Here is a 19,871-nt window from a genome sequence, read left to right as displayed (position 1 = left end):
TTACCTGTTTAATATAGAAATAACAGCAGTTGTATTCCGATACAGTTACAGTTTAAATTAGTGGTATTCTGAATACACTTACTGTCTTTGAAAATATATTACTTGAAGGGATTACTTTATTTGTTTTGTTTGATTTGCTTTAACACTGTGTCCTAATTGAATGTTACGTGCGTGAACGTCAGTTTGATTGCATTGTTTTCTACTGAATTGTTCCAACTGGCCACAAGTGACACTGAGCTGCTGCTTTGTCCGACACCCTGTTTCTATTTAGTCTGGTATCTCGCTTTAAAAGCTAAGGCGAAGAGTGACTGATTCATGAAGTTGAAATGAGGAGGGACCTACACAGCACTTCCTTATTTAACTTCAGTAATCTAAATAAGGTGCGTTTTCTGTTTAAAAAGTACAGATGTAGAAAGATACAAGTACTTGCCCATCTTTCACGTGGTTACGTCAACAGTCGTGCACACAGCTGATAGGTAGCCTATGTGATTTGTGTACATGACGTAACAGAAGTGCATATTTAACAGACTCAGTGTGGACAGAGAGAGACGCTCACTTGCTGTAGGACATGGTGTAAAATTCATTTGAGGTACGCATTTCCTGTGAACAGATTTTGTGTGTGTAGTGCAGAAGAGATGCAGAGTCAGGAAACCGAAAAAAATAGGATGGTGAAGGTTTCAAAAAGTAAAAAAAGTACATTTTCTTATAGAATACATTACAAATCTTATTTTAGGGGGTTAGGTAGTAACCCTCCCAACACTGAATATTTTCCCCCCAGTTCCTCTCCTTTTCTCTGATGTGTGGATTTATGAAGCAGATTCATCCCCTTATAAGTTCTGCAGCAATATCTGTACTCTTACATAGGTTGAATTCTAAGTGTATATACTGAATAGGTATGTTATGTGTTCCTGCAGTGTCTCTGTAAATGTTTTTTTTTCTCATTCCAACAAACTGAACCAAAAATAGACGCTGAAGAGACGAGTAATACACAGAACGTGCCGTGATTTCCCACAGCCTCCACTTTTCACTAACTGCCCACTTTCTAGTGAGAGGAGAAGGAGGGATGGCGGAGAAGGATATAATTAGGGGGAGGTTGGGGGCTTAGGTCCATCCCAGGAGAGCTGGTGCTGATATCTCACTCCTTCCACTTCCCACAATGCACTACAGTCCGGGGGGGGCGGAGAGGTAGAGGAGGCAATTAGCAGGTAACACGTTAGCAGACAGGCTGATCTGTTTTAAGCCAATACAGACGTCAGCTGCAAGCTACATGTCAGTGGGTAAGAGCTTTATTGCTACAGAGGTGTGTGTGTGTGTGTGTGTGTGTGTGTGTGTGTTTGGGAAGATCAGGTGGGGCAAATATATTGTATAGTAAATTAGTAAATTTCATTCTGTGTGTTTCATGCAATTATCCATACTACTGACAATAAATCGCCTGTACACACACACACACACATATACCTTAAGGCCTTTTTAACAGCCACTCCTGCGTTTCTATATTTCATTTTCATCACACATAATTAAGCCGGAGTGTTTTTTGAACCACCCGCCCCCCTGACACCTCTCCCACCTCACTGCCTGCCTCGTGCAACCCCTGGTGTGTTGTCGCTCATTTACAGCACACGCCGAATGCAGACACAAGCTAAAAAAAAAAAAAAGCGTTTATTAACAGAGTGTTTGACCCAATTGGCTTACGTATGAAAACACCTGGGCGTTAGATTGAAATTTAATTGCTTCACTTAGTTAACCCACTTAAGGACCATGTTGAGTTTAGTCTGCTCAATTTGTTGGGATCAGCAGCTTTGTGCGTCGGGGATGTTGTAGGCTTGGATTATGGATAATTACTATCAATTAGTGGCTGATACTTTTGGCTTTGAAGCCGCAATGAGCAAATTGGAGCAATGTCGAGGAATGAACTCGGCTGAATGGAATTATTTGGATAATGGCGGAAGAGATGGAAAGGAAAAGGCCTTTATTTTGGAGAAACGGGGCATTGTGTTGCTCTGTTTTTGTTTGTTGTCGCTGGCATCATCAGTGGGAAGGAGCAATATGTCGTCTGCACCCATGGTGTCAATCAGAATCCCATTACTGCAGAGGTCATAGACACACTGCTCCAGGTAAGCTACGTCTCAACGGGCTGCTCTGCTCGCATTTCCACCAGGATAAAGAAAAATAATAAATTTTGCGCCCAAGAGTATCTTCTGTCTCCCACATTTCAAGGGGAACTTTAAACTCTTGTCAGATATGAGAATATGTTTGCTGCTTTCTCTCAGACAAAATGGAATCAAAACTTCAATCGAGTTTTTTTTTCCTCCCTCTTTCTCTTTTTTTGCCCGTCTAGCAAATTGAGCTTATAGCCTCATGGGTAATTTTCTGAATACATATCAGGACCTTTAGCTCACAGGCGGTGGCTGGCACACTCAATAATGCCTCCAGCAATATCACTTTGAGAGCACCACACAAAAACAAAGATGCCTTGGCTCCATGAATATTTATTAATAGGAGATACTGGAGTTAACAATGACAGGTGGATGGAGGAGAGAGATATGAAGAGAACAATACAAAGACTGATGGAAAGTCAGGAGAAGGCGACCCACAGAGCTTTTAAAGTAGGAAATGAAGACACAACACTGTACGCAGGGGGAACCCTGGAGGAAATTTGCTATTAAAATGCTGTTAAATACACGTTTACTTGGCTCCGTCTCTGAAGCTGTCGTTGCTGGTGCAGCGGCGAGAGAGCCTCCCCTGGTATCCACACATTCAGGAGCCACTGCTGATTGGCAGCACAACAGCACTGGTGGGTAAGAGACCCTAAGGGCCTCACTGGCGGTCTCCATCATTATGCCGACGGCGCTATCATTTCTGGACGCTGATTAAAATGTTGGCGATGTTAAAAGAAGCTGAAGGTTAAACCACAAAGGGCTCCATGTGAAGTCGTTTCACACCACATCCTCTACCCAATCCTCTCACTCTCACACACACACACACACACACACACACACACACATATACACAATAACAAGGCAGACTTTTATAACTGAGAAGGAAAGAAAGCACATTGAGCAGGGCTGTGACATCTCCGTCAGTGCGACCAGACGGATGTGGACAATTGAAATGAATAGAGCAGTCTGGATTGCATTTTATCCAATACTTTAGAATCCCTCTTCAAATCCATTCAGGGTCAGCCTCAAACATTCGTAATCCAAGTAAAAAAAATAAACCTCAAAGATCATACTGAGGTATGTTCTTACCTCTTGTTGGAGTAGAAGGCAGAGAGACTACAGCTGTGAGTGTCAGCCTTATTACTGCTCACATTCTGTAGCTACAACCTGAAAATGACATGAACAGCATGAGGTATGAAATGCTGATTAAAAATGTATCTGACATGATGAAATAACAGGTGTAGCCCACTTACTTTGACTCACATAATATATTTTATGAGCTATGTACTCCATATACTGCATGCCCCATATCAGAGCTAACACACAGATAAGCTTAAAGGTACACTACGCTGGACTTGTCCTGAAAAAATAATGTATAGACTCAAAGGTTATGATCCAGTAGAAGTGTGTGCCGTAGTATTTTTCTGCAGAGACTCTGCCCTCTGCCTGGTTTTTTCGTATTTTCTTTTCTGTGTTCTGGACATTTATGGGTGTGTACACCCGCAGCGCTCAGGTGAAGTCTGGACTTTATAAAAAGGTAGAGACCAACTGCCAGACTGTAAGCAGCGAGCATGCAGGAGGCACAGCGCCGAAAAAAATGCAATTATAGCGAGGCAAAATGGTAAACTACAGCAGGGGTTTTCAAACTTTTTGTGCCCAAGGCTCACCAAAGGGCACCCAAAATCTCAAGGCACACCTGTATTTATATCAGTGCACAATAGCCTCTGAAACATGTGTTATCACTCTTATCATGACATTAATGTTTGCTTTTGTTTACTAATATCAAATAACAATTGACTACCAACTATTACTAATTAAATATTCATTATCAAAATGATGTAAGAATTCATTATAAACCTTTTTAAATTACTTAAAAGCACCAATAACACATTCATTTAAATGGGAAATAATATAAGATAATGTGACGTGTCACACACTTAGAATTCCCTCTCGTGAACGGCGACAAATTACATTTTTAAAGGTACAGTTTGCCTCTTTATTAGGAAATGGGTGTGCACAACATACTTAAACAGTCAACTAAAAATGCATTCATAACTTTTTGTATAGGCCCAGTTGAATATTGTAATAATAATGTGAGGTTATCACAGTATCCTACGGCACACCTTGATTTGCATCATGGCACACCATTTGAGAACCACTGGTTAAGAGTGAATCTGGGGTTTGCTTTTACTGTTACTTTGGCTGGCGGTATAATTTAACCTTTATTCATTCTCGGAACCCATTGGCTGTATTCGGCGTCTGACTTCCGGCAGATGGCGATACAGCCTCTGGGGGCAGACCCCCATTTTTTGGCATTGCGGTTTGATTTGGGCGGAGGAGGCGAATTTCCGTTTCCGACTTCCGTTTATATATAAGTAAATATGCTGAACCATTGCGATGGATTCAGAGTTTGCAGTGACGCCAGTTATGTTCCGCCTCGTTAGTTCACTGCACGGACCGTTTAACCTGGCAACAACTGCAGCCGGCTCAAACGTGGTTTGTCAATATCATGCGGACTACAAACAGCCTACAACCGGAGGCAAGATCTCCGAGGTTTGCCTACAGACTCTACATTCACTGAATGTAGAGTCTGTATCTAGAGACTAACCTTTATTTAACCAGGAAGTCCCATTGAGATTGAAAATCTTTTACAACAGAGACCTGGCCGAGGTAGCAGCCAATCAAAACACATTTAAAATGCAATGAATACAACATATAATACAAAAATCTACAATAAAACAACAACTATTCAAACATAGTGGCCTCTCAAGAAAAACAAGCACATGTCTCTGTCACCAAATTCTGTATGATGCCCTTAAATTCATCAGCGGATATAAGTGTTTCTAACGTGAAATCTTTTTGAAGACTGTCCTATGTCCAAGGTGCAGAGTAGGAGAATGCAATTTTCCCCAGATCTGTTAAAACCCAGGGTTCAATAAAAAGCAACCACCTGGAGGAGCGTAGCTGGTAAATAAATGAATACTTCTTCCCCCCCTAACATACATTGCACTTAGGATGATAGAGAGATGTTAAATAGAGGTGTCTCTTCTTCTCGACCTGTAACATGATCCTAAATGTGACCAGGTATCGGAGCCCAACCCGAGTCAGCACACAGCCTTTGAATTTGGGGCGAACAGCAGATATGTTGAGTACTGGGGTCAAGCAGTGGTGAGTGGGTTAAGCCTGTGCTTTTCCTCCAAATTATTATATTTCAAGTCAAGCTTTGGTGAAGCAGAATGGGCAGGGTGATGGAGGCCAGCTGTTGCCTGAGTTTCTCACAAAAACGTTAGCAAACCTAACTGTGGGGCTTTCCGTGTCATCTCCTCAACACCTTGCCCTCCATCTCTTCCTCCCTTCCTTGGGAACTCATGGAAGGATGCCACTCACCTGGCTTCTAGTTTAAAAACACATTTAAATAGCTAAATAAAAGGGCACTTTCAAAAGAGGGAGACGTGCTTGAATAGTGCCATTTTGTCTGCCTCTCAGCACTTTATCCTGAAATAAACAAACACAGCTACAGTTCCATACTTTTAGGATGAGTCATGCGTGTTGGAAGTCAAATATCCAGATTTTATTTAAAGTTGCAGCCAGCGTTGGCTCTGGCACTTGATCGTGACTCATGTTGCTCTTTGGAAACAATAATCTTATCTTAGAGATTCGAGCATCCTGGTGCTGATGTTTCAGGAGTGTGTCATATCACATTGCAGCATTAGATGTCGAGCAGTGAGCGATTCCAGCTCGGTCCTTGTCGCAATTAAAAAGGCAGACAGCTACTGAACAAACTAGATCTAGGAACATTTAATCCTTTTGTTTTTGTGTTGAGAAAATTCTCCTATTTCTAATAAACCGTTTGAAAACCCACTCACATATGTTGGTCTCTTTTGCAAAGTTCTCCAGAAAGAGGTCTAGCAATACCCCGTATTCCTCAGAGTACTTTATGCTGCATGAGGATCATAAATTAATTTAACAGATAGATATCCCCTCAATGCTCATCTAGCCACAGCAGAAAATGAATTTGCTGAGTTTATTGTTAAATGAAGGTTCTGGTGAGCAGGATGTGAGTGAGGATTTAGTGCACCTTAAGGGAGTCCCTCTTTCTGAACTGGAAATATGCTTCTGAGATCTCATCTCATATTCATTTGTCATAGCGAACATAGCCGTGCTGTTGCTCCATGCCGCCCTCTGGCTAACTCTGAGCTATTCATCGCCTCGCGGAGCTGCAAGCCTCGCCGCTTTCATTCTCCCAGTGCTTGTTCCACAATTTAACTTGGCTTGTTTTCCTCAGCATCCCCTCGCACCTCTCTGTCCCCCTCTCCCTCCCGATCTTTCCTCGCCCATCGACTGTGACCTTACCACAATTATGCATCCTCCAGTGGGACAATTAAAACCGAGCTACCTTCCCGAGTGGAGGGAGGAGGGGGGGGAGAAAGAAAAGGGAGGAAATAATGATGCCAGATTTGTTCGTGCAACCGCCTGCCTCCTTTGAACTAGCTCCTCTTGAAGTTGAAGACGCAACTGTTTTAGCCGTTCTGACTGTGTTCCAATGCCACCGCTAGTCAAGGACACGCTGCCCTTCAGCAGCATTGTCCAACGAAATAAAAGCTGTCTGTTGTTCATTCAGTGCCAGAAAATTCACTCATGTTGACGTGGTTGTCCTCTTTCAACTCCACCCCGCACCCCCCTCCCCGACCACCCTTCTCCCTCTTTGACAGGTGCAAGTGCAACCTTCACGCCAACAGCTGTGTATATGACAAAGAGAAGTTGAGCTGCGAGTGTGAACACAACACCACCGGGCCTGACTGTGGCCGCTGTAAGAAGAACTACCAGGGGCGAGCGTGGAGTGCTGGCTCCTACCTGCCCATCCCCAAGGGCACGGCTAATATCTGTGAGTACTCACACACACACGCACACACATCACAGACATATTGAGTGATTAAAAGGATGGGTCACATGACAAAGCAGGTATTAGTATAGGTCTTACAAGCGCTGGACAAAGTAATGGACATTTCCCATGAGATCTGGAATCAAAACAACAAAGGCATCCACACAGACAAGAGATTAAAGTTGAATCCCAATTAGCAGCATCCTGTATGTCATCTTTGAGAGTTCTGACAATCACCGCGTTAATAGTGAAATATGAGTTGTGGGGTTTCAAAGCAATGTGAAGCAATTAACGATGTTTCAGGCAGATAAAAGGCAGAGACGCAAAGACAGTGGGGGGACCAACTTTTGTATGTTTCATTGATCAAGTCCGATGGAAGCAAATGTGTCCAAAATTCTGTTCTGTGGTCTTGTGTTGTTGTGATTTAGCCGTATAAAGCAGGAATAGTGTTACGATTTGCAAAATCACGTCAGGTTTCGCTAAATATGGGCAAACTGCATTAGCAAAGAGAGCAGTGTTGGCAGGTCATACAGTAAGTCACTGACTTACAACAACAGCAGTCACTAAATATACCAAATCTATACACATAATTATCTCTAAAACGTGTACAGAGGCATTCAAATACAAGGGAAATATGCACAAAAAGGCTAATATATTAGTAATGAATCCTGCAGTGTACAGTAGGTGCAGTATTGCATCTGTGAGGCACCAAGTCCTTCTGCCTGACCCTCACGTCAAGTGTAAGAAAAGGCTGCCCAGAAGCAGCAGCAGGTGCCCTGTGTCTGACTTCGCTCCTCGTTACCATCTTCCTATCCTTCACAAAACACCCACGACATCAAGTCAGCGCTTTGACTGAAAAGACCATGCACGCTCTCTCCTCCGTATGCGAACACACAGAGTGTGCAGGGTCAGGGTTTCAGTTCACGTCTGCTTTCAATTACAAGTTTATTTTATCTGTGTTTAAGGGAAAGTCACTTGCAGACCTAATGAAATAAGCAACTGTAATAATTGACAACAGCCTTTTTGGAGGTAGCAGTGATTATATATGATATAAATAATTTGTAGCATCTCAGCTTTCTGTACCTCTGTACCTTTTTTTTTTAAATGCCAGCTATGACTTGGAACAGTAAAAGCAGAGATCATTCAAATGATCTTAATTCTTTACGTTTCTTTTTACTAAAGAAACACTACTGCTTTCACCATGGACTGTGCTTACCAGTATCAGAGACGACTTTTTGTGCTGCTTTCTTGTTCATAGTTCTCAAAAATGGAAAGACTGTTTCTTCTACACCTACCTACGTCTTGGGATTTCAAAGGTTTAGATGAAAAATATGACAAAGTGGTTGTGTCATGCATTTATTTTACACCTGGAGGAGAGAAGACATGATTAAGGCTAATTTCAGACTGCAGTCAAATCACATTTGTTTCTCAAATCAAATCTTTAAGACGGACTGTCTGCACTGTTATTTGCATGTGATGACGACATCAGTAACTATGTGGCCACAGTAATGACGCTGCTTTTTGACGTGGAAGTATGAGAAATGGAAGTCCATCATTTTGCCCTCCAAACTATCAGGCTGTCAAGTCGTGTTGCAGAATTCCGGCACTGGCATTCACAGACTCTTAGGGTGTTTTTAGACCTGGAGTTGTCTTGCTTTGGTCTGAATCAGGGACTCATTTTGTTCCAAAGTTGTATAATTGCCTAGAGTTGGTTCGTGTTCTCACGGCAGCATTTACAAGAGGACCAGATCAAATGCCTTGTGTGAGAAAGCTGCTCTTGATTGGTCAGAATTTCCATGTGGGAAAAATCCAGGAAGTAAAGCAAACGTTGAAGAAGAGTACACTTGCAAGATAAATGTGACACTTTCTAATGTCACAATGGAGGGACAACTACGCAGGTTGATTTTAGCGCTGCTCATCGTGGACTATATTGCTGTCATTGTTCATTTTAGTCAAACCATACAGTTTGAAAACGAGGCGCGGCTCCAACTAGAAAACAATGTTTTGATGCATTGGATGTGCTGAATGTGCATATTAAGGCAGTACAGGAGGAGGTGCACATTAATAATCCTCCAGGACTGTAACATGCTCATGTTTAACCCAAACAATGTGTCATGTGACTGCAGTTGGTTCACATCCAGGTCGGAACACGTTCTCACCACAAACGAACTGCACCAGAGTTCGTTTGTAACCAGACCGAAACCACCTCTTCAAGAAGGTCTCAGTCCGGTGGTTTTGGTGCCCACCTCTTCAAGAAGGTCTCAGTCCGGTGGTTTTGGTGCACACCTGAGTGTGATTGCTGTGTTCACACCTGCCCAAATGAACCGCACTTAATGGGGGAAACGAACTTGAGTTGGATTGAACTGAACCAAACAGGGCAGGTGTGAAAGCAGCCTTATTCTCCATGTTGTCCTTCATAGTGTTCTGCTAGAGGCAGCATGGATTCAGCTCAGCACTTACTTCACTGTGGATTTAATGTCGTTGACACTTTGAAATCCAATTTGAGTGTCCAGAGTGTCTCAGACCATAGACTGTATATAAAGATAAACAATATGACAGGTCCCAGGTGCTCGCAATCAGTGGCACTGGTTGTGATTGGTTTGATAGGTGTATGGGTGGAAACTTAATACTGTGGATATAGCTATTGCGCAGACTCTAGCTCCAAATGAGCCAAGATGAGAGCGACCGTATCCAGGATATTTGGACTTCATTTTTGTACAACAGGACTATGTGCTGTCCATCTTTATTTACAGTGTATAGTCCGGAATGAGATGCATTTTTTAGAAAGTTTTAAATGGCCTCCAAATGTGGTTTGGATCGGATTCGCAAAAATTATTTTGCTATCCAGACTTCCTAAAATAAATCTAGATACAATCTGAATATGCCAAAAAATAGATTTTGGCCGGCTGTCTAAAAAAGACCTTTGAAAGACATACCAGCTGAGGGCTTTTCCACTTTGCCCAATTTCTGACTTCAACTCTTGACCCCAAGGCCTGTTCAAAGTTTGGCATGTTCCAACAATATGGTGAAAATAACACTGTAGCAGGTTTCCAGTTGTCATCATTGGACAGTATTTAATAAACCTACATCCATGTACAGTTAACCATTCATTCCAACAAGCAGCACACTGCACAAACTTGCATCAGTGTCATTGTGAAGTGTCTGTTGATGTCCAGCAGGGACACAAACATTGCATACTAAATGTATTAGGGTTAATAAATAATGTTCTCCAGCTGCAGCTTCAGTGCTAATGTAGGATAGAAGCACTTATTTACTCCTGCGTGGGCAGAAGGAAGTAGGCCAGCTTTACATTAGCCTTGTTGTCTAATGTCTTTGGCTACGTCGCATCATATGAGGAATGTTTCTTCAAGAGCCTAGGCTGTGGTGGGAACCTTTGTTCATGTGGCCTCTTAAAACCAATGAGACTGTGGGCCTCATGCAAGAACAGATTTGTTCTTAAGTGGCCCATATGAGAGATAAACCTGTATTAATAATTGGTTTGGGTCCACTATCATGACTCCTGGCACTGCTCTGTTGGTTTGTGCTGATTTCTGCCTTGAAGCTCTGGACTAAAGTTCTTTTATCATTTCATGAAACTGTTTGTGATTTAAACTCGTCACAAACAAAGTGAAACCCGTACATGCTAACAGAGGGGCATTTATGCTAAAAATCAAATCTGACGAATGCACACTAGTCATGAACAATTGGTTTTCATCAAGTCAACAAGCAGATAATTCTGTGCAGTTAGGAGTGCCACAAGTCAGATTGAGCACAATGAGTATGAGCAAATCTCAAATGGAAAAATCAAAAGATTTAAGAGAAAGACATTACAGTATTCTTGTATGAGACTTATTGTTGTGATACTGAGCTATACAGATAAACTTGCCTTGGCTAGAAGGAGGAGGACAAAACTTTTACAAGTCAAAATTTGGCATATATTATAATCTCCATTTCTTCTTTTTTTCCAAAGCGTCTCTTTCCAACACATACCCAAACTCTTGCTGTTTATTATTTATTTGGATCCCCAGCAGAAAAGGCAACAGCTGCTCTTCCTGGGGTATGAACAAAACAAGGACACAGTGTCACACAGTACTCCCTACATACGGTAGTTTAGTGGCACTGAAGTGAGGAGCTGAGCGATGATCCAGGTCCTCACATGTAGACTTTTTCAGCGCCTGCTAATGGCCACTAGGGGGCAGATGAATTATGAGTGAATAAATGAAAGACTGAACGAATGGATGATGGACCTGTGAGCAGATATAGCATTCACGTTTGTCATAAAACCAGTCAGCGCCATCCAGGTCTTGTTACCCTCTCCAGTTCGTCTGCCATATATCAGCTAAAGCAGCAGAGAGAAGAGCGGCGGTGCTATAAGTTCGAGTATGCCGGCATTCATTTGAGAGCCCAAGTTTTATACCGCCCTGTCTGCCTTATTGCATCCACTGTGATTTCTGCCTTTCTCTGCGGTGCTCGAGGACTCTCGGTCACCGGCTGATGACTTATTCTCACTCCCAGAGGATCCGTGTTATGAGACTTAGGGAGGGTTAGTGAAATGGCCATTCCCAGAGCCCAGATTGACAGCACATTATTAAAAAAGGTGACACACACACACACACACACACACACACACACACACACACACACACACACACACACACAGGTGCTCATCCAGACCTCCACTCCTCAAAGCAGTCACACATACATTCATAACTACTACACAAGGACACACACACACTCCCTTTGCCCTGCAAGTGATGAAAAACAGTCTTAGTATAAAGTGCATTATTATACTTTGTCTTGGAGGGGAAAAAATCCATAATGTAATAACGCAGTGAAAAATCTATAGGAATGCAAGGCTATCCCTCCTGAATAAAAAAAATAAAAAATCACAAGGCTGACAGAAAAATGCACCTTGTGCTGTTGTAATTTTCAAGCCCATTCAACTCCAATTCCTAAAGTCTCCTTCCCTCTCAATGTTTTCACCCGTACCCAGTGAGCATATGGCAGCTCTTCGGAGACAAATTTGTCAAAGATGAAAATTTAATTAAGATTTAATTTCTTTTTACTATGCCCATCAAGTCGTCTGATGCGATAAGGAGATCGATGAATCATCATCCGGAGGGGGTGTGGAGTTAGGGAGGGTGGGGAGTGTGTAGAGGGGGGGGGGCGATATTTCGCATCACAATGGCACAAAGAAGAAGAGCAGGATTTAAAAAGTGATGAAGAAAGAAAAGGATGGCAGAGATAGAAGGAGGGGAAGTGGGCATCACTCTCTGTCACAGCTAACTCAGCCTTCTGGGGTGGCTCTGTCTCTCTCGCTTTCCCTCTCTCCATCTATGTCTCTCACTCCACCCCCACCCCACCCGTCTCTCAGCCTCACTCATTCTTGCTTTCTCCCTCTGTGGAGACAGAAGGAGAGGGATCAGTTTGAGAATTAACCATGGCAGTTCATTTCACTGTAGGGCTGAGGATACTGAGGGAGATAGGAGGCGGTGGTGGAGGGGGGCAGTAACGGGTGGCCTTTGAAAAGCTGATTTCAAATAGTAAAAATGTATCCTGAATGTTATATTAAGGGAAAAATCCTTAAATGCACTTTAAACTCATAATTGGATTTGGAGAATTGGACTTTTTTGTCTGCATGCAGTATACAGCATGTTGAAAGCAGACATGAGCGTAGCTTTGCTTCAGTGCTGGATTTCTATAGGATCAGTCACAGCTATACTCAGAGTTGAAGTTTCAAGTAGCTTAAACACATACAAGTACACACGTGCACACACACACACACTCACATATAGAGTGTGTGCACACACTAATGACCACTTAACAAAATAGAGACTGGTAGCAATGCTAGTGCATACTTGTACCTAGCTAAAATGCCACAATCCCACAGTTTAACTATGTTAATTATAGGAAATGTATCTGGATTATAAAAAGTTGTATAAATGGCCACATGTTGTTTCTATTCACACAAACACCACCTCACCTATTTTTTTAATTAACAGAAAACCAAACAGAACAAGACTGTTCTTGGTGAAGGTGATAAAATAGAGGTTGTAAAACTGCTTTGGAATACTCTGATATTTTAGGAAATTGCCTAGCATTTGAACGATACAACCACATTGTCTGTACGTTAAATATTAAGCTTTAAACTCTCTAAACTCTGAACTATCTAAACAAAAGGACAAGTTGTGTAATCTTGAGAGGGATTATATGCTGTATTGTGTTTTATAAGGTTACCAGGCAGTCTTACCAAACTACAGGAAATTTCTGTTTCAGTGTCTTTGCTAAACTAAGCTAACAATCACAACTCACAACAAGGAAGCCAATAAATTTATTTTTAAAAAAGGTTAAAAAAAAACTTCAAAGGCAGAAGTGTCGGGTTACAACTGATATAATTAGCAGGCTAATCCAGAAACACAAAGCTACATAATTCAAAACCGCTTGAGAAGTTGTATAACTGTAACAAAACTTTTTGATTTTCAGTATGTAGGATAATATTTTGCAGAGGTAGGCGACTCGAGTCCCATGACTCTACTGAGACTTGGTTGACTGACACTGAAATTTGACATTAGGATTTTTCTAGATACAGTTGCATATTGTTTTCGAAACATGATTGGGTGATTTATAGTGTGAAGCGCACAAATCTGGCCACCTACTAGGATGCAGCAGACCAACAGAACAAACGCACAAGGCAGCTATCATTAAGAGGGCTAGTTCAAACGTAATGAAATTTGGATTCAACAATTGATCCTTCGCTAAGTCCCGCCCCCAGATGCTGACCGGCCTATCATAACGTAGCATCAGGCCAGCTCGGTCCAGGGTCTGACAACAACACAGCTGTGCTCCATTGACTCTAATGCAGTCATTTCAGATTTCTTTCATTTTCAGGCTGGTTTTGTGGATTTGGAGCTAAATGTGTAAACATGTATTAATGATACTCGTTACCTGGAGAGGTTGGAAAAAGATATACGTTTCTTCCCTGTTCCAAAACCAAAATCAGACCNCCTGTTGTTGCTGCTGAGTCAGTTTGACATCCTGGATATATCCTTCAAACACAGACTGTAGACCCCTCTGTCTGCTTCTCTCTGCAATCACTCTTTCATTTCTCCAAAAATATGATAATATTTCTTCAGGGAGTGCAGTGTGGGCTCCATGCTTGTCGGACCATCACAAAGGGGCGGGGCTTAGCGAAAGGTCAGTTATGTTGTTGATTACAGTAATAGGAAGAGAACAGCAGTATTCAAGGGCTACAGCTCAAACAATCTGTGTCACAACAACCACAACATCTAACTTTATAGTGTTGCACTTCTGTTTCCACAGCTGTCGGGCTGTGTTGTAACTTCAGAGCCTCACTCTCCTTTGTTTTTCCACAAAATGTCAAATAACAGTAAGATGTGTAAGGTGTAAGCAGGCTGCAGCAGTTTTCATTAACGTTAAAAATCAAACATGACCACTGTCTTTAAACTGGGCAGGGACTCGACTTGACTTGATTCTCATGACAGTAACTTGAGACTTGCACATGTGAGAGTTACTCCCACCTCTGCTATTTTGTAAACAGACTAATGAAAACTTTAATTTGCCAAATGCACAGAAACTGATACATAATTCATCAAGAATTTTCAAATCCCTCTGCAGATCACCAACTTTATAGTTATTCATCCAATTAAAGATACATGCTGACCTCATCCAGGGCTGAGTTTTTAAATATGTACAAATGAAAAAAAATTGTTGCCAGTGAAAGACGAGCTGAGACTGTAGGAAAGGACAGAGTGAAGCTGTTGAAGGCTGCGAGGGTCGTGACCCGTCTACATGGTGACATAACCAGTTATATAGTCGTTATGAGTTACATAAGAGAAGTGCAGCCTTGCTGCACGGTGACAACAGTTGAGCTGGATGTATTGTCAACAATACTAAAAAATCCTACCAATCACTTGTAGTCATTATTTTGTCCTGATGATCACACACAGATTGAGTGTCTGTGGTGTCAGTATTTAGACTCCATTTGAACAAATCACATAGAAATGAAAAAGGGACCTTCATTTTTTAAATTTTGCAAATAATAGTACTCAGTAAAAAATTATTTTGTCCCAATTTCAGAAACTTTCTAGAGATTAAGTCTTCATTAGTTCTGTCTGCAGCTTGATAAAATGAGTCGATTTGCTTGTCAGGATGGGATTAGGAGACACTTGTTCAGATTTAGCTGGAGACAGCCTCGGAGTTTACGGATCTCCTTTGATCAAAGCGGTAAAAGGCGTGGACACGCAGTAGATTTCACTGTAATGATTCATCCCCTGCCTGGAGAGAAGATCCACATTAGCCATCCACGGGCAGACTGAAAACCCTGCAGTTCTCGGTCCTGGGTGAGAATGGAAAGACGGTGACAGTCACAGTAACAACAAATATTATTTTTCTGACGTACAAATTGCTTTATTTTTTGCTGTCGTTTTCTAATTAGTGTACGTTAATGCGGAGCCACCAGATGCTACAGCCTTATTATTAGTCCTCCAGTCCAACTGGGAGGTGCTGATCATGGGAATGTGACCAAACATACACATACACACTCATTTGCACAGACATATATACACACATTTAGACTTTCTTGATTAATCTTCCTCTTGTGCATAGGAAGAAGGTTTCTTTACATATTTTAATGACATGACCAAATCCCACAGGAACTAATAATATCACTGTAGAATGAGTCCCATTCTTTGTCAGTGAAGACAAACAACCATGACTGTATATGTGTCTCTGAGGTGGGTTCATTATATTATTTCCATTATTTGACAGGAAATTTGTGTGGTTTGTACAAACATACAGCAAACTCATTCAGTCATTCTTTTTCCGTCCCCCTTTTTCCTGTTGGGGGTCACGGGGGTGCTGGAGCCTCTCCCAGCTGACAGTGGGCGAAAGGCAGGGTACACCCTGGACACTTACTTACCTACTTAGTTCCTATCGTTCCTATTGGAGCATTGGGCTACGAGTCCCCTCCACTTGCTCGGGTCCCTAGCGACCCTCCTTGCACCATGCCAGCTCACACCCATCTTCTTTGGCTTCCCTCTCTTCCTCTTGCCGCCCTCAGGCACCCAGTCCATTGCCACACTCGCTGGTCTCTCTCATGGCAGTCGGAGTATGTGTCCAGCCATTCTTCTTCTCCTTGCAGAGACCATGTCAGACAGTTGCGCCACCCCTGCCCTTCTTATCACCTTGCCATGGGATCCTCAAGATAGTTCTGAGGCATCGTCAGTGGAAGACATCTAACATGTTGGTAATGCTGACAGTCTTCATCCACGTCTCGCAGGCGTAGGTCGCTGTTGGAATGACCACTGACATATACAGACATAGCTTGATGGCCGTAGTGATAGCTTTGGACGACCATATGTTGTGGAGCCATTGGAACACTCTTGCAGCTTTGCCAATTCTCGTTCGTACGTCGTTCTCCACGTCTCCTGTACTCGAGATGTTACTGCCAAGATACTTGAAGTTCTCGACATACTCGATGTCATACTCGCCTAGAGTGAGTGGTAGGTGGTGTTGATCCTGTCCGACGATCATGGCCTTGGTCTTCTCGTGGCTGATCCGTAGACCAACCTTTGCTCCGTGCTCTTGGAGATTGCTGGTCTTCTCCTGGTGTGCAACGTGGGTATGACTAATCAAAGCCAGGTCGTCCGCAAAGTCCAAGTCATGCAGTCTACCCTGTCCCCACTTGATGCTGAAGTTCGTCCTGGACCCTGGACAGGTCAATAGACCAGGCTGACACATAGAGACAGACAACCATTCATGCTCACATTCACACCTATGGGCAACTTTTAGAGTCTCCAATTAACCTGCATGTCTTCAGACTGTGGGAGGAAGCTGGAGTACCCAGAAAAAACCCGCGTTGACACGGGGAGAACATGCAGACTGGGAGGGCTCCCCCACCCTGAGTTTGAACCAGGAACCCTCTTGCCGCGAGGCGACAATGTTAACCACTGCACCACCGTGCCGCCATACGGCAAACTGCCTTCAAATAAACTGATCACTAACTCATTACTAATTGATGCATTGGTGTAATCACATTACTTTACTAATGCAGCACTAATGAAACAATCACGTAATCACATCACACATGTGCCAATTCATTTAAAATTTCAACAAAATGATTAATGGATAATTTTTTACATGTTACCTTTTCTTGATAAAAAAAAAAGGAGTGTATTTAATTTGAGTGTCATTGCTCTTTAAATCTAAATCCAGTGAGCCTGGTGAGAGCGACTGCTCAGTGTTTTTTCGTCAGGCTCACAGCTCTGCTGTGTATTCATTTAGTGCCATGTGTTTATGCATCCACACACATAAACACGTTTGCCGTGCGCACATACCGCCACTTCCATCCTCACACACATCACCCACTCATTTATGCTTTTATTCCTTTTTCCACAGCTATTTGAATTTCCATTTTACCCCCATTCGCTTTCTTTTTTCCCCCTCATCGCCTGTTGTTTTGCATCCCCTCATTCTGCTGCTCTCTCTGCCCTTCTTCCCCACCACCTCTTTCTTTTCTTTTCCTCCTGCCTCCGCCTGTTCTCGCTCCATCTCTCCGTTTTGTTTCATGCTCATGTTCTCCCTCCCTTCCTCTCTCTCTCTCTGTCTCCTCCACAACACCCCCAACCACCCCAGAGACCGAGCTTGTTTACTCTGTCTTTTCCACATCTCGGCTCTGTGCAGCTGTGACGGTAATCTTTCTTTCAAATATTTGTTTCTTCCATCTCCAGATTTTTTTTTTATTCCTTCCCCCATAGCTACCACCACCGACGTACACCTCATTCCTTCCCTGAAATTCTTAAACTGTTCTTCTTCCAACTTGGCTCCTTGGCACTTTAAGACTTGCCACCTTCAATTCAGATCTACACATTGAGAGGGAGCAAGCCGGGCACTCCGGCGAGGCAAGCCGTAATTTTGCTCCTGAGGAATTCAATCAGGTTGCATGCCGTGTGCTTGTGTTTTGGCAGCCTTTCCGCTGCTAACCAGTTAGCGATGCCTGTCACCATCACTGGGCTCTGTATAGCCAAAGAGCTCCAGATGATGATGGATTGCTATAAAATGATGGCAGCCAGGGAAAGTAATTACCAACTTTGCCTGCGGTGGAAATTCAGCAGATAAGCCCCTTTCCAGAGTAGTCCAGGTAGCGCCAAGGCAAACAGGTGAGACACATCGAAGGTCAAAGCGGAATGGATACTGACAGAAACAATGTAATGACGCCCACACACACACACTCACCATCTTACTTCCAGCCAGCAACTGAATGTGCTCTTGACAGTAGAGTCTTATGTGGCAAATTCGATGTCCTCTTTTTCTTCATGTGGCACACTGAGGGTGAATAAATGACAGATTAGCTTGTTCAGTGAGGAAATAGGACGTATGCCAAAGATTTAAAGCCCACACACCCATGGGAGAACAGTGTGTGATTGGTTTCTGATAATCCATTAGCATGCATTCAGCAGTGATGGTCTTGGATGGGTGACAACATAACTGGAAATGAACCAGCAAAGGATGAACATCAAGCACTGGGACTTGTAACCACGCAGCTCTCTGATGTGAGACTTATTGTAAATCAGTTGCTGTCCCGCATGACTCCGGCTCTCTACTGTATTTTAATGCCCACATTTGTGCGAGGGAGTGTGTGTTCTGTCGCATGTGCTGACCCCACATGCGCACAGATCATGTTCAGTGAATCGCACACCCCTCGGAGATCATGTTCTCCACCCAGCAGCTCGCAACCATGATCCCTGCACAACTCATAAAAATCAATGGAGCGCACCGTCAACATAAGCAGCTCCTAATGCTCTTCCTGTGCGATAGGACAAAATTAGATTGCAGCCGTGCCCCATAATGGCGGGGCCAGGCAGGTGAAGGGGATTGGAAATGACGGTGATTGAACATTAATCGAATGACCCGACATGGGATCCTGGACATCTGCTCGAACCCCACAGGTTGTTCCTAAAGCGGCAAATAATTGCACTGACAGGCCACTGGCGCTCCAAATCATGACCTGGAAGAAAGGTTATTTGGCCCTGAGCTACACCAATTACCAGAGGGTCGTTTGTAAAATAAGTAGTCATTTAGACTTGGTAACATCTCCCTTTCTTATAGAGGTGTGATGAGTTCAACACTTCCAGTCTTTGGCATGCAGCTGAAGGCAAACAGCAGTCATTTGGTACTGTGCAGCACTGTGTTTATTTTCTCTGTATAAACACTGTTGTGAAGAATATTCGCTCTTCTCAAACTGAACTTAGTTTTGGTGATGTACTAATGGAAGTCACCTCTCTCTCTCCTTCTGTCTGGTTTTATATTTATATCCCTCTCCATTTAATGTAGTGGGTCCCCTGCTAATCTGCCAGACTAGATGTAGATAGCGCCTGTGTATTATTGCACTGTCAGCTACTTAACCAGGCCCTTTTTAGCACTGCGTTACTGATTTTTTTTTTCTTCCTCTCTTTTTTTCACAGTTCAGTTGAAGAGCTAAAGCACTTGCAGTCACACATTTTTGACTTCATGAGAAACTGGAGGAACTGTGTATAATGTATGTTTGGCACAACGGTGCATGCAAACAGAGACCTATATGTGTTAGTAGATGATAATGGTGTCCTTTTGTAATAATAATATAATAATAATAATAATAATAATATAATATTTTAATGTAACCAGGCATTTAGTCATGTAGACATGGTCAGGACGACCTGCTGAAGTTCAAACCGAGCATCAGAATGGGGAAGAAAGGTGATTTAAGTGACTTTGAACGTGGCATGGTTGTTGGTGCCAGACGGGCTGGTCTGAGTATTTACTGGGATTTTCAC

General features: G+C 42.8%; 1 protein-coding gene across 19 annotated transcripts in view; it reads left to right on the top strand.

Moving 5' to 3' along the window:
* ntng1a (netrin g1a) overlaps window positions 1–19,871 on the top strand; it is a 139,690-nt gene that overhangs the window by 94,258 nt on the left and 25,561 nt on the right. For all 19 annotated transcript variants that reach the window (XM_050056954.1, XM_050056962.1, XM_050056970.1 and 16 more), the window contains exon 4: window positions 6,872–7,044. In XM_050056954.1, coding sequence (XP_049912911.1) covers window positions 6,872–7,044 — 173 coding nt within the window. The remainder of the gene's footprint in view (window positions 1–6,871; window positions 7,045–19,871) is intronic.

This window comes from Epinephelus moara, chromosome 11 (genome assembly GCF_006386435.1).
Source record: "Epinephelus moara isolate mb chromosome 11, YSFRI_EMoa_1.0, whole genome shotgun sequence".
Lineage (NCBI taxonomy): Eukaryota > Metazoa > Chordata > Actinopteri > Perciformes > Serranidae > Epinephelus > Epinephelus moara.
The sequence above is the reverse complement of the archived record's forward strand: the minus strand, read 5'-3'. Positions and strand labels throughout refer to the sequence as shown.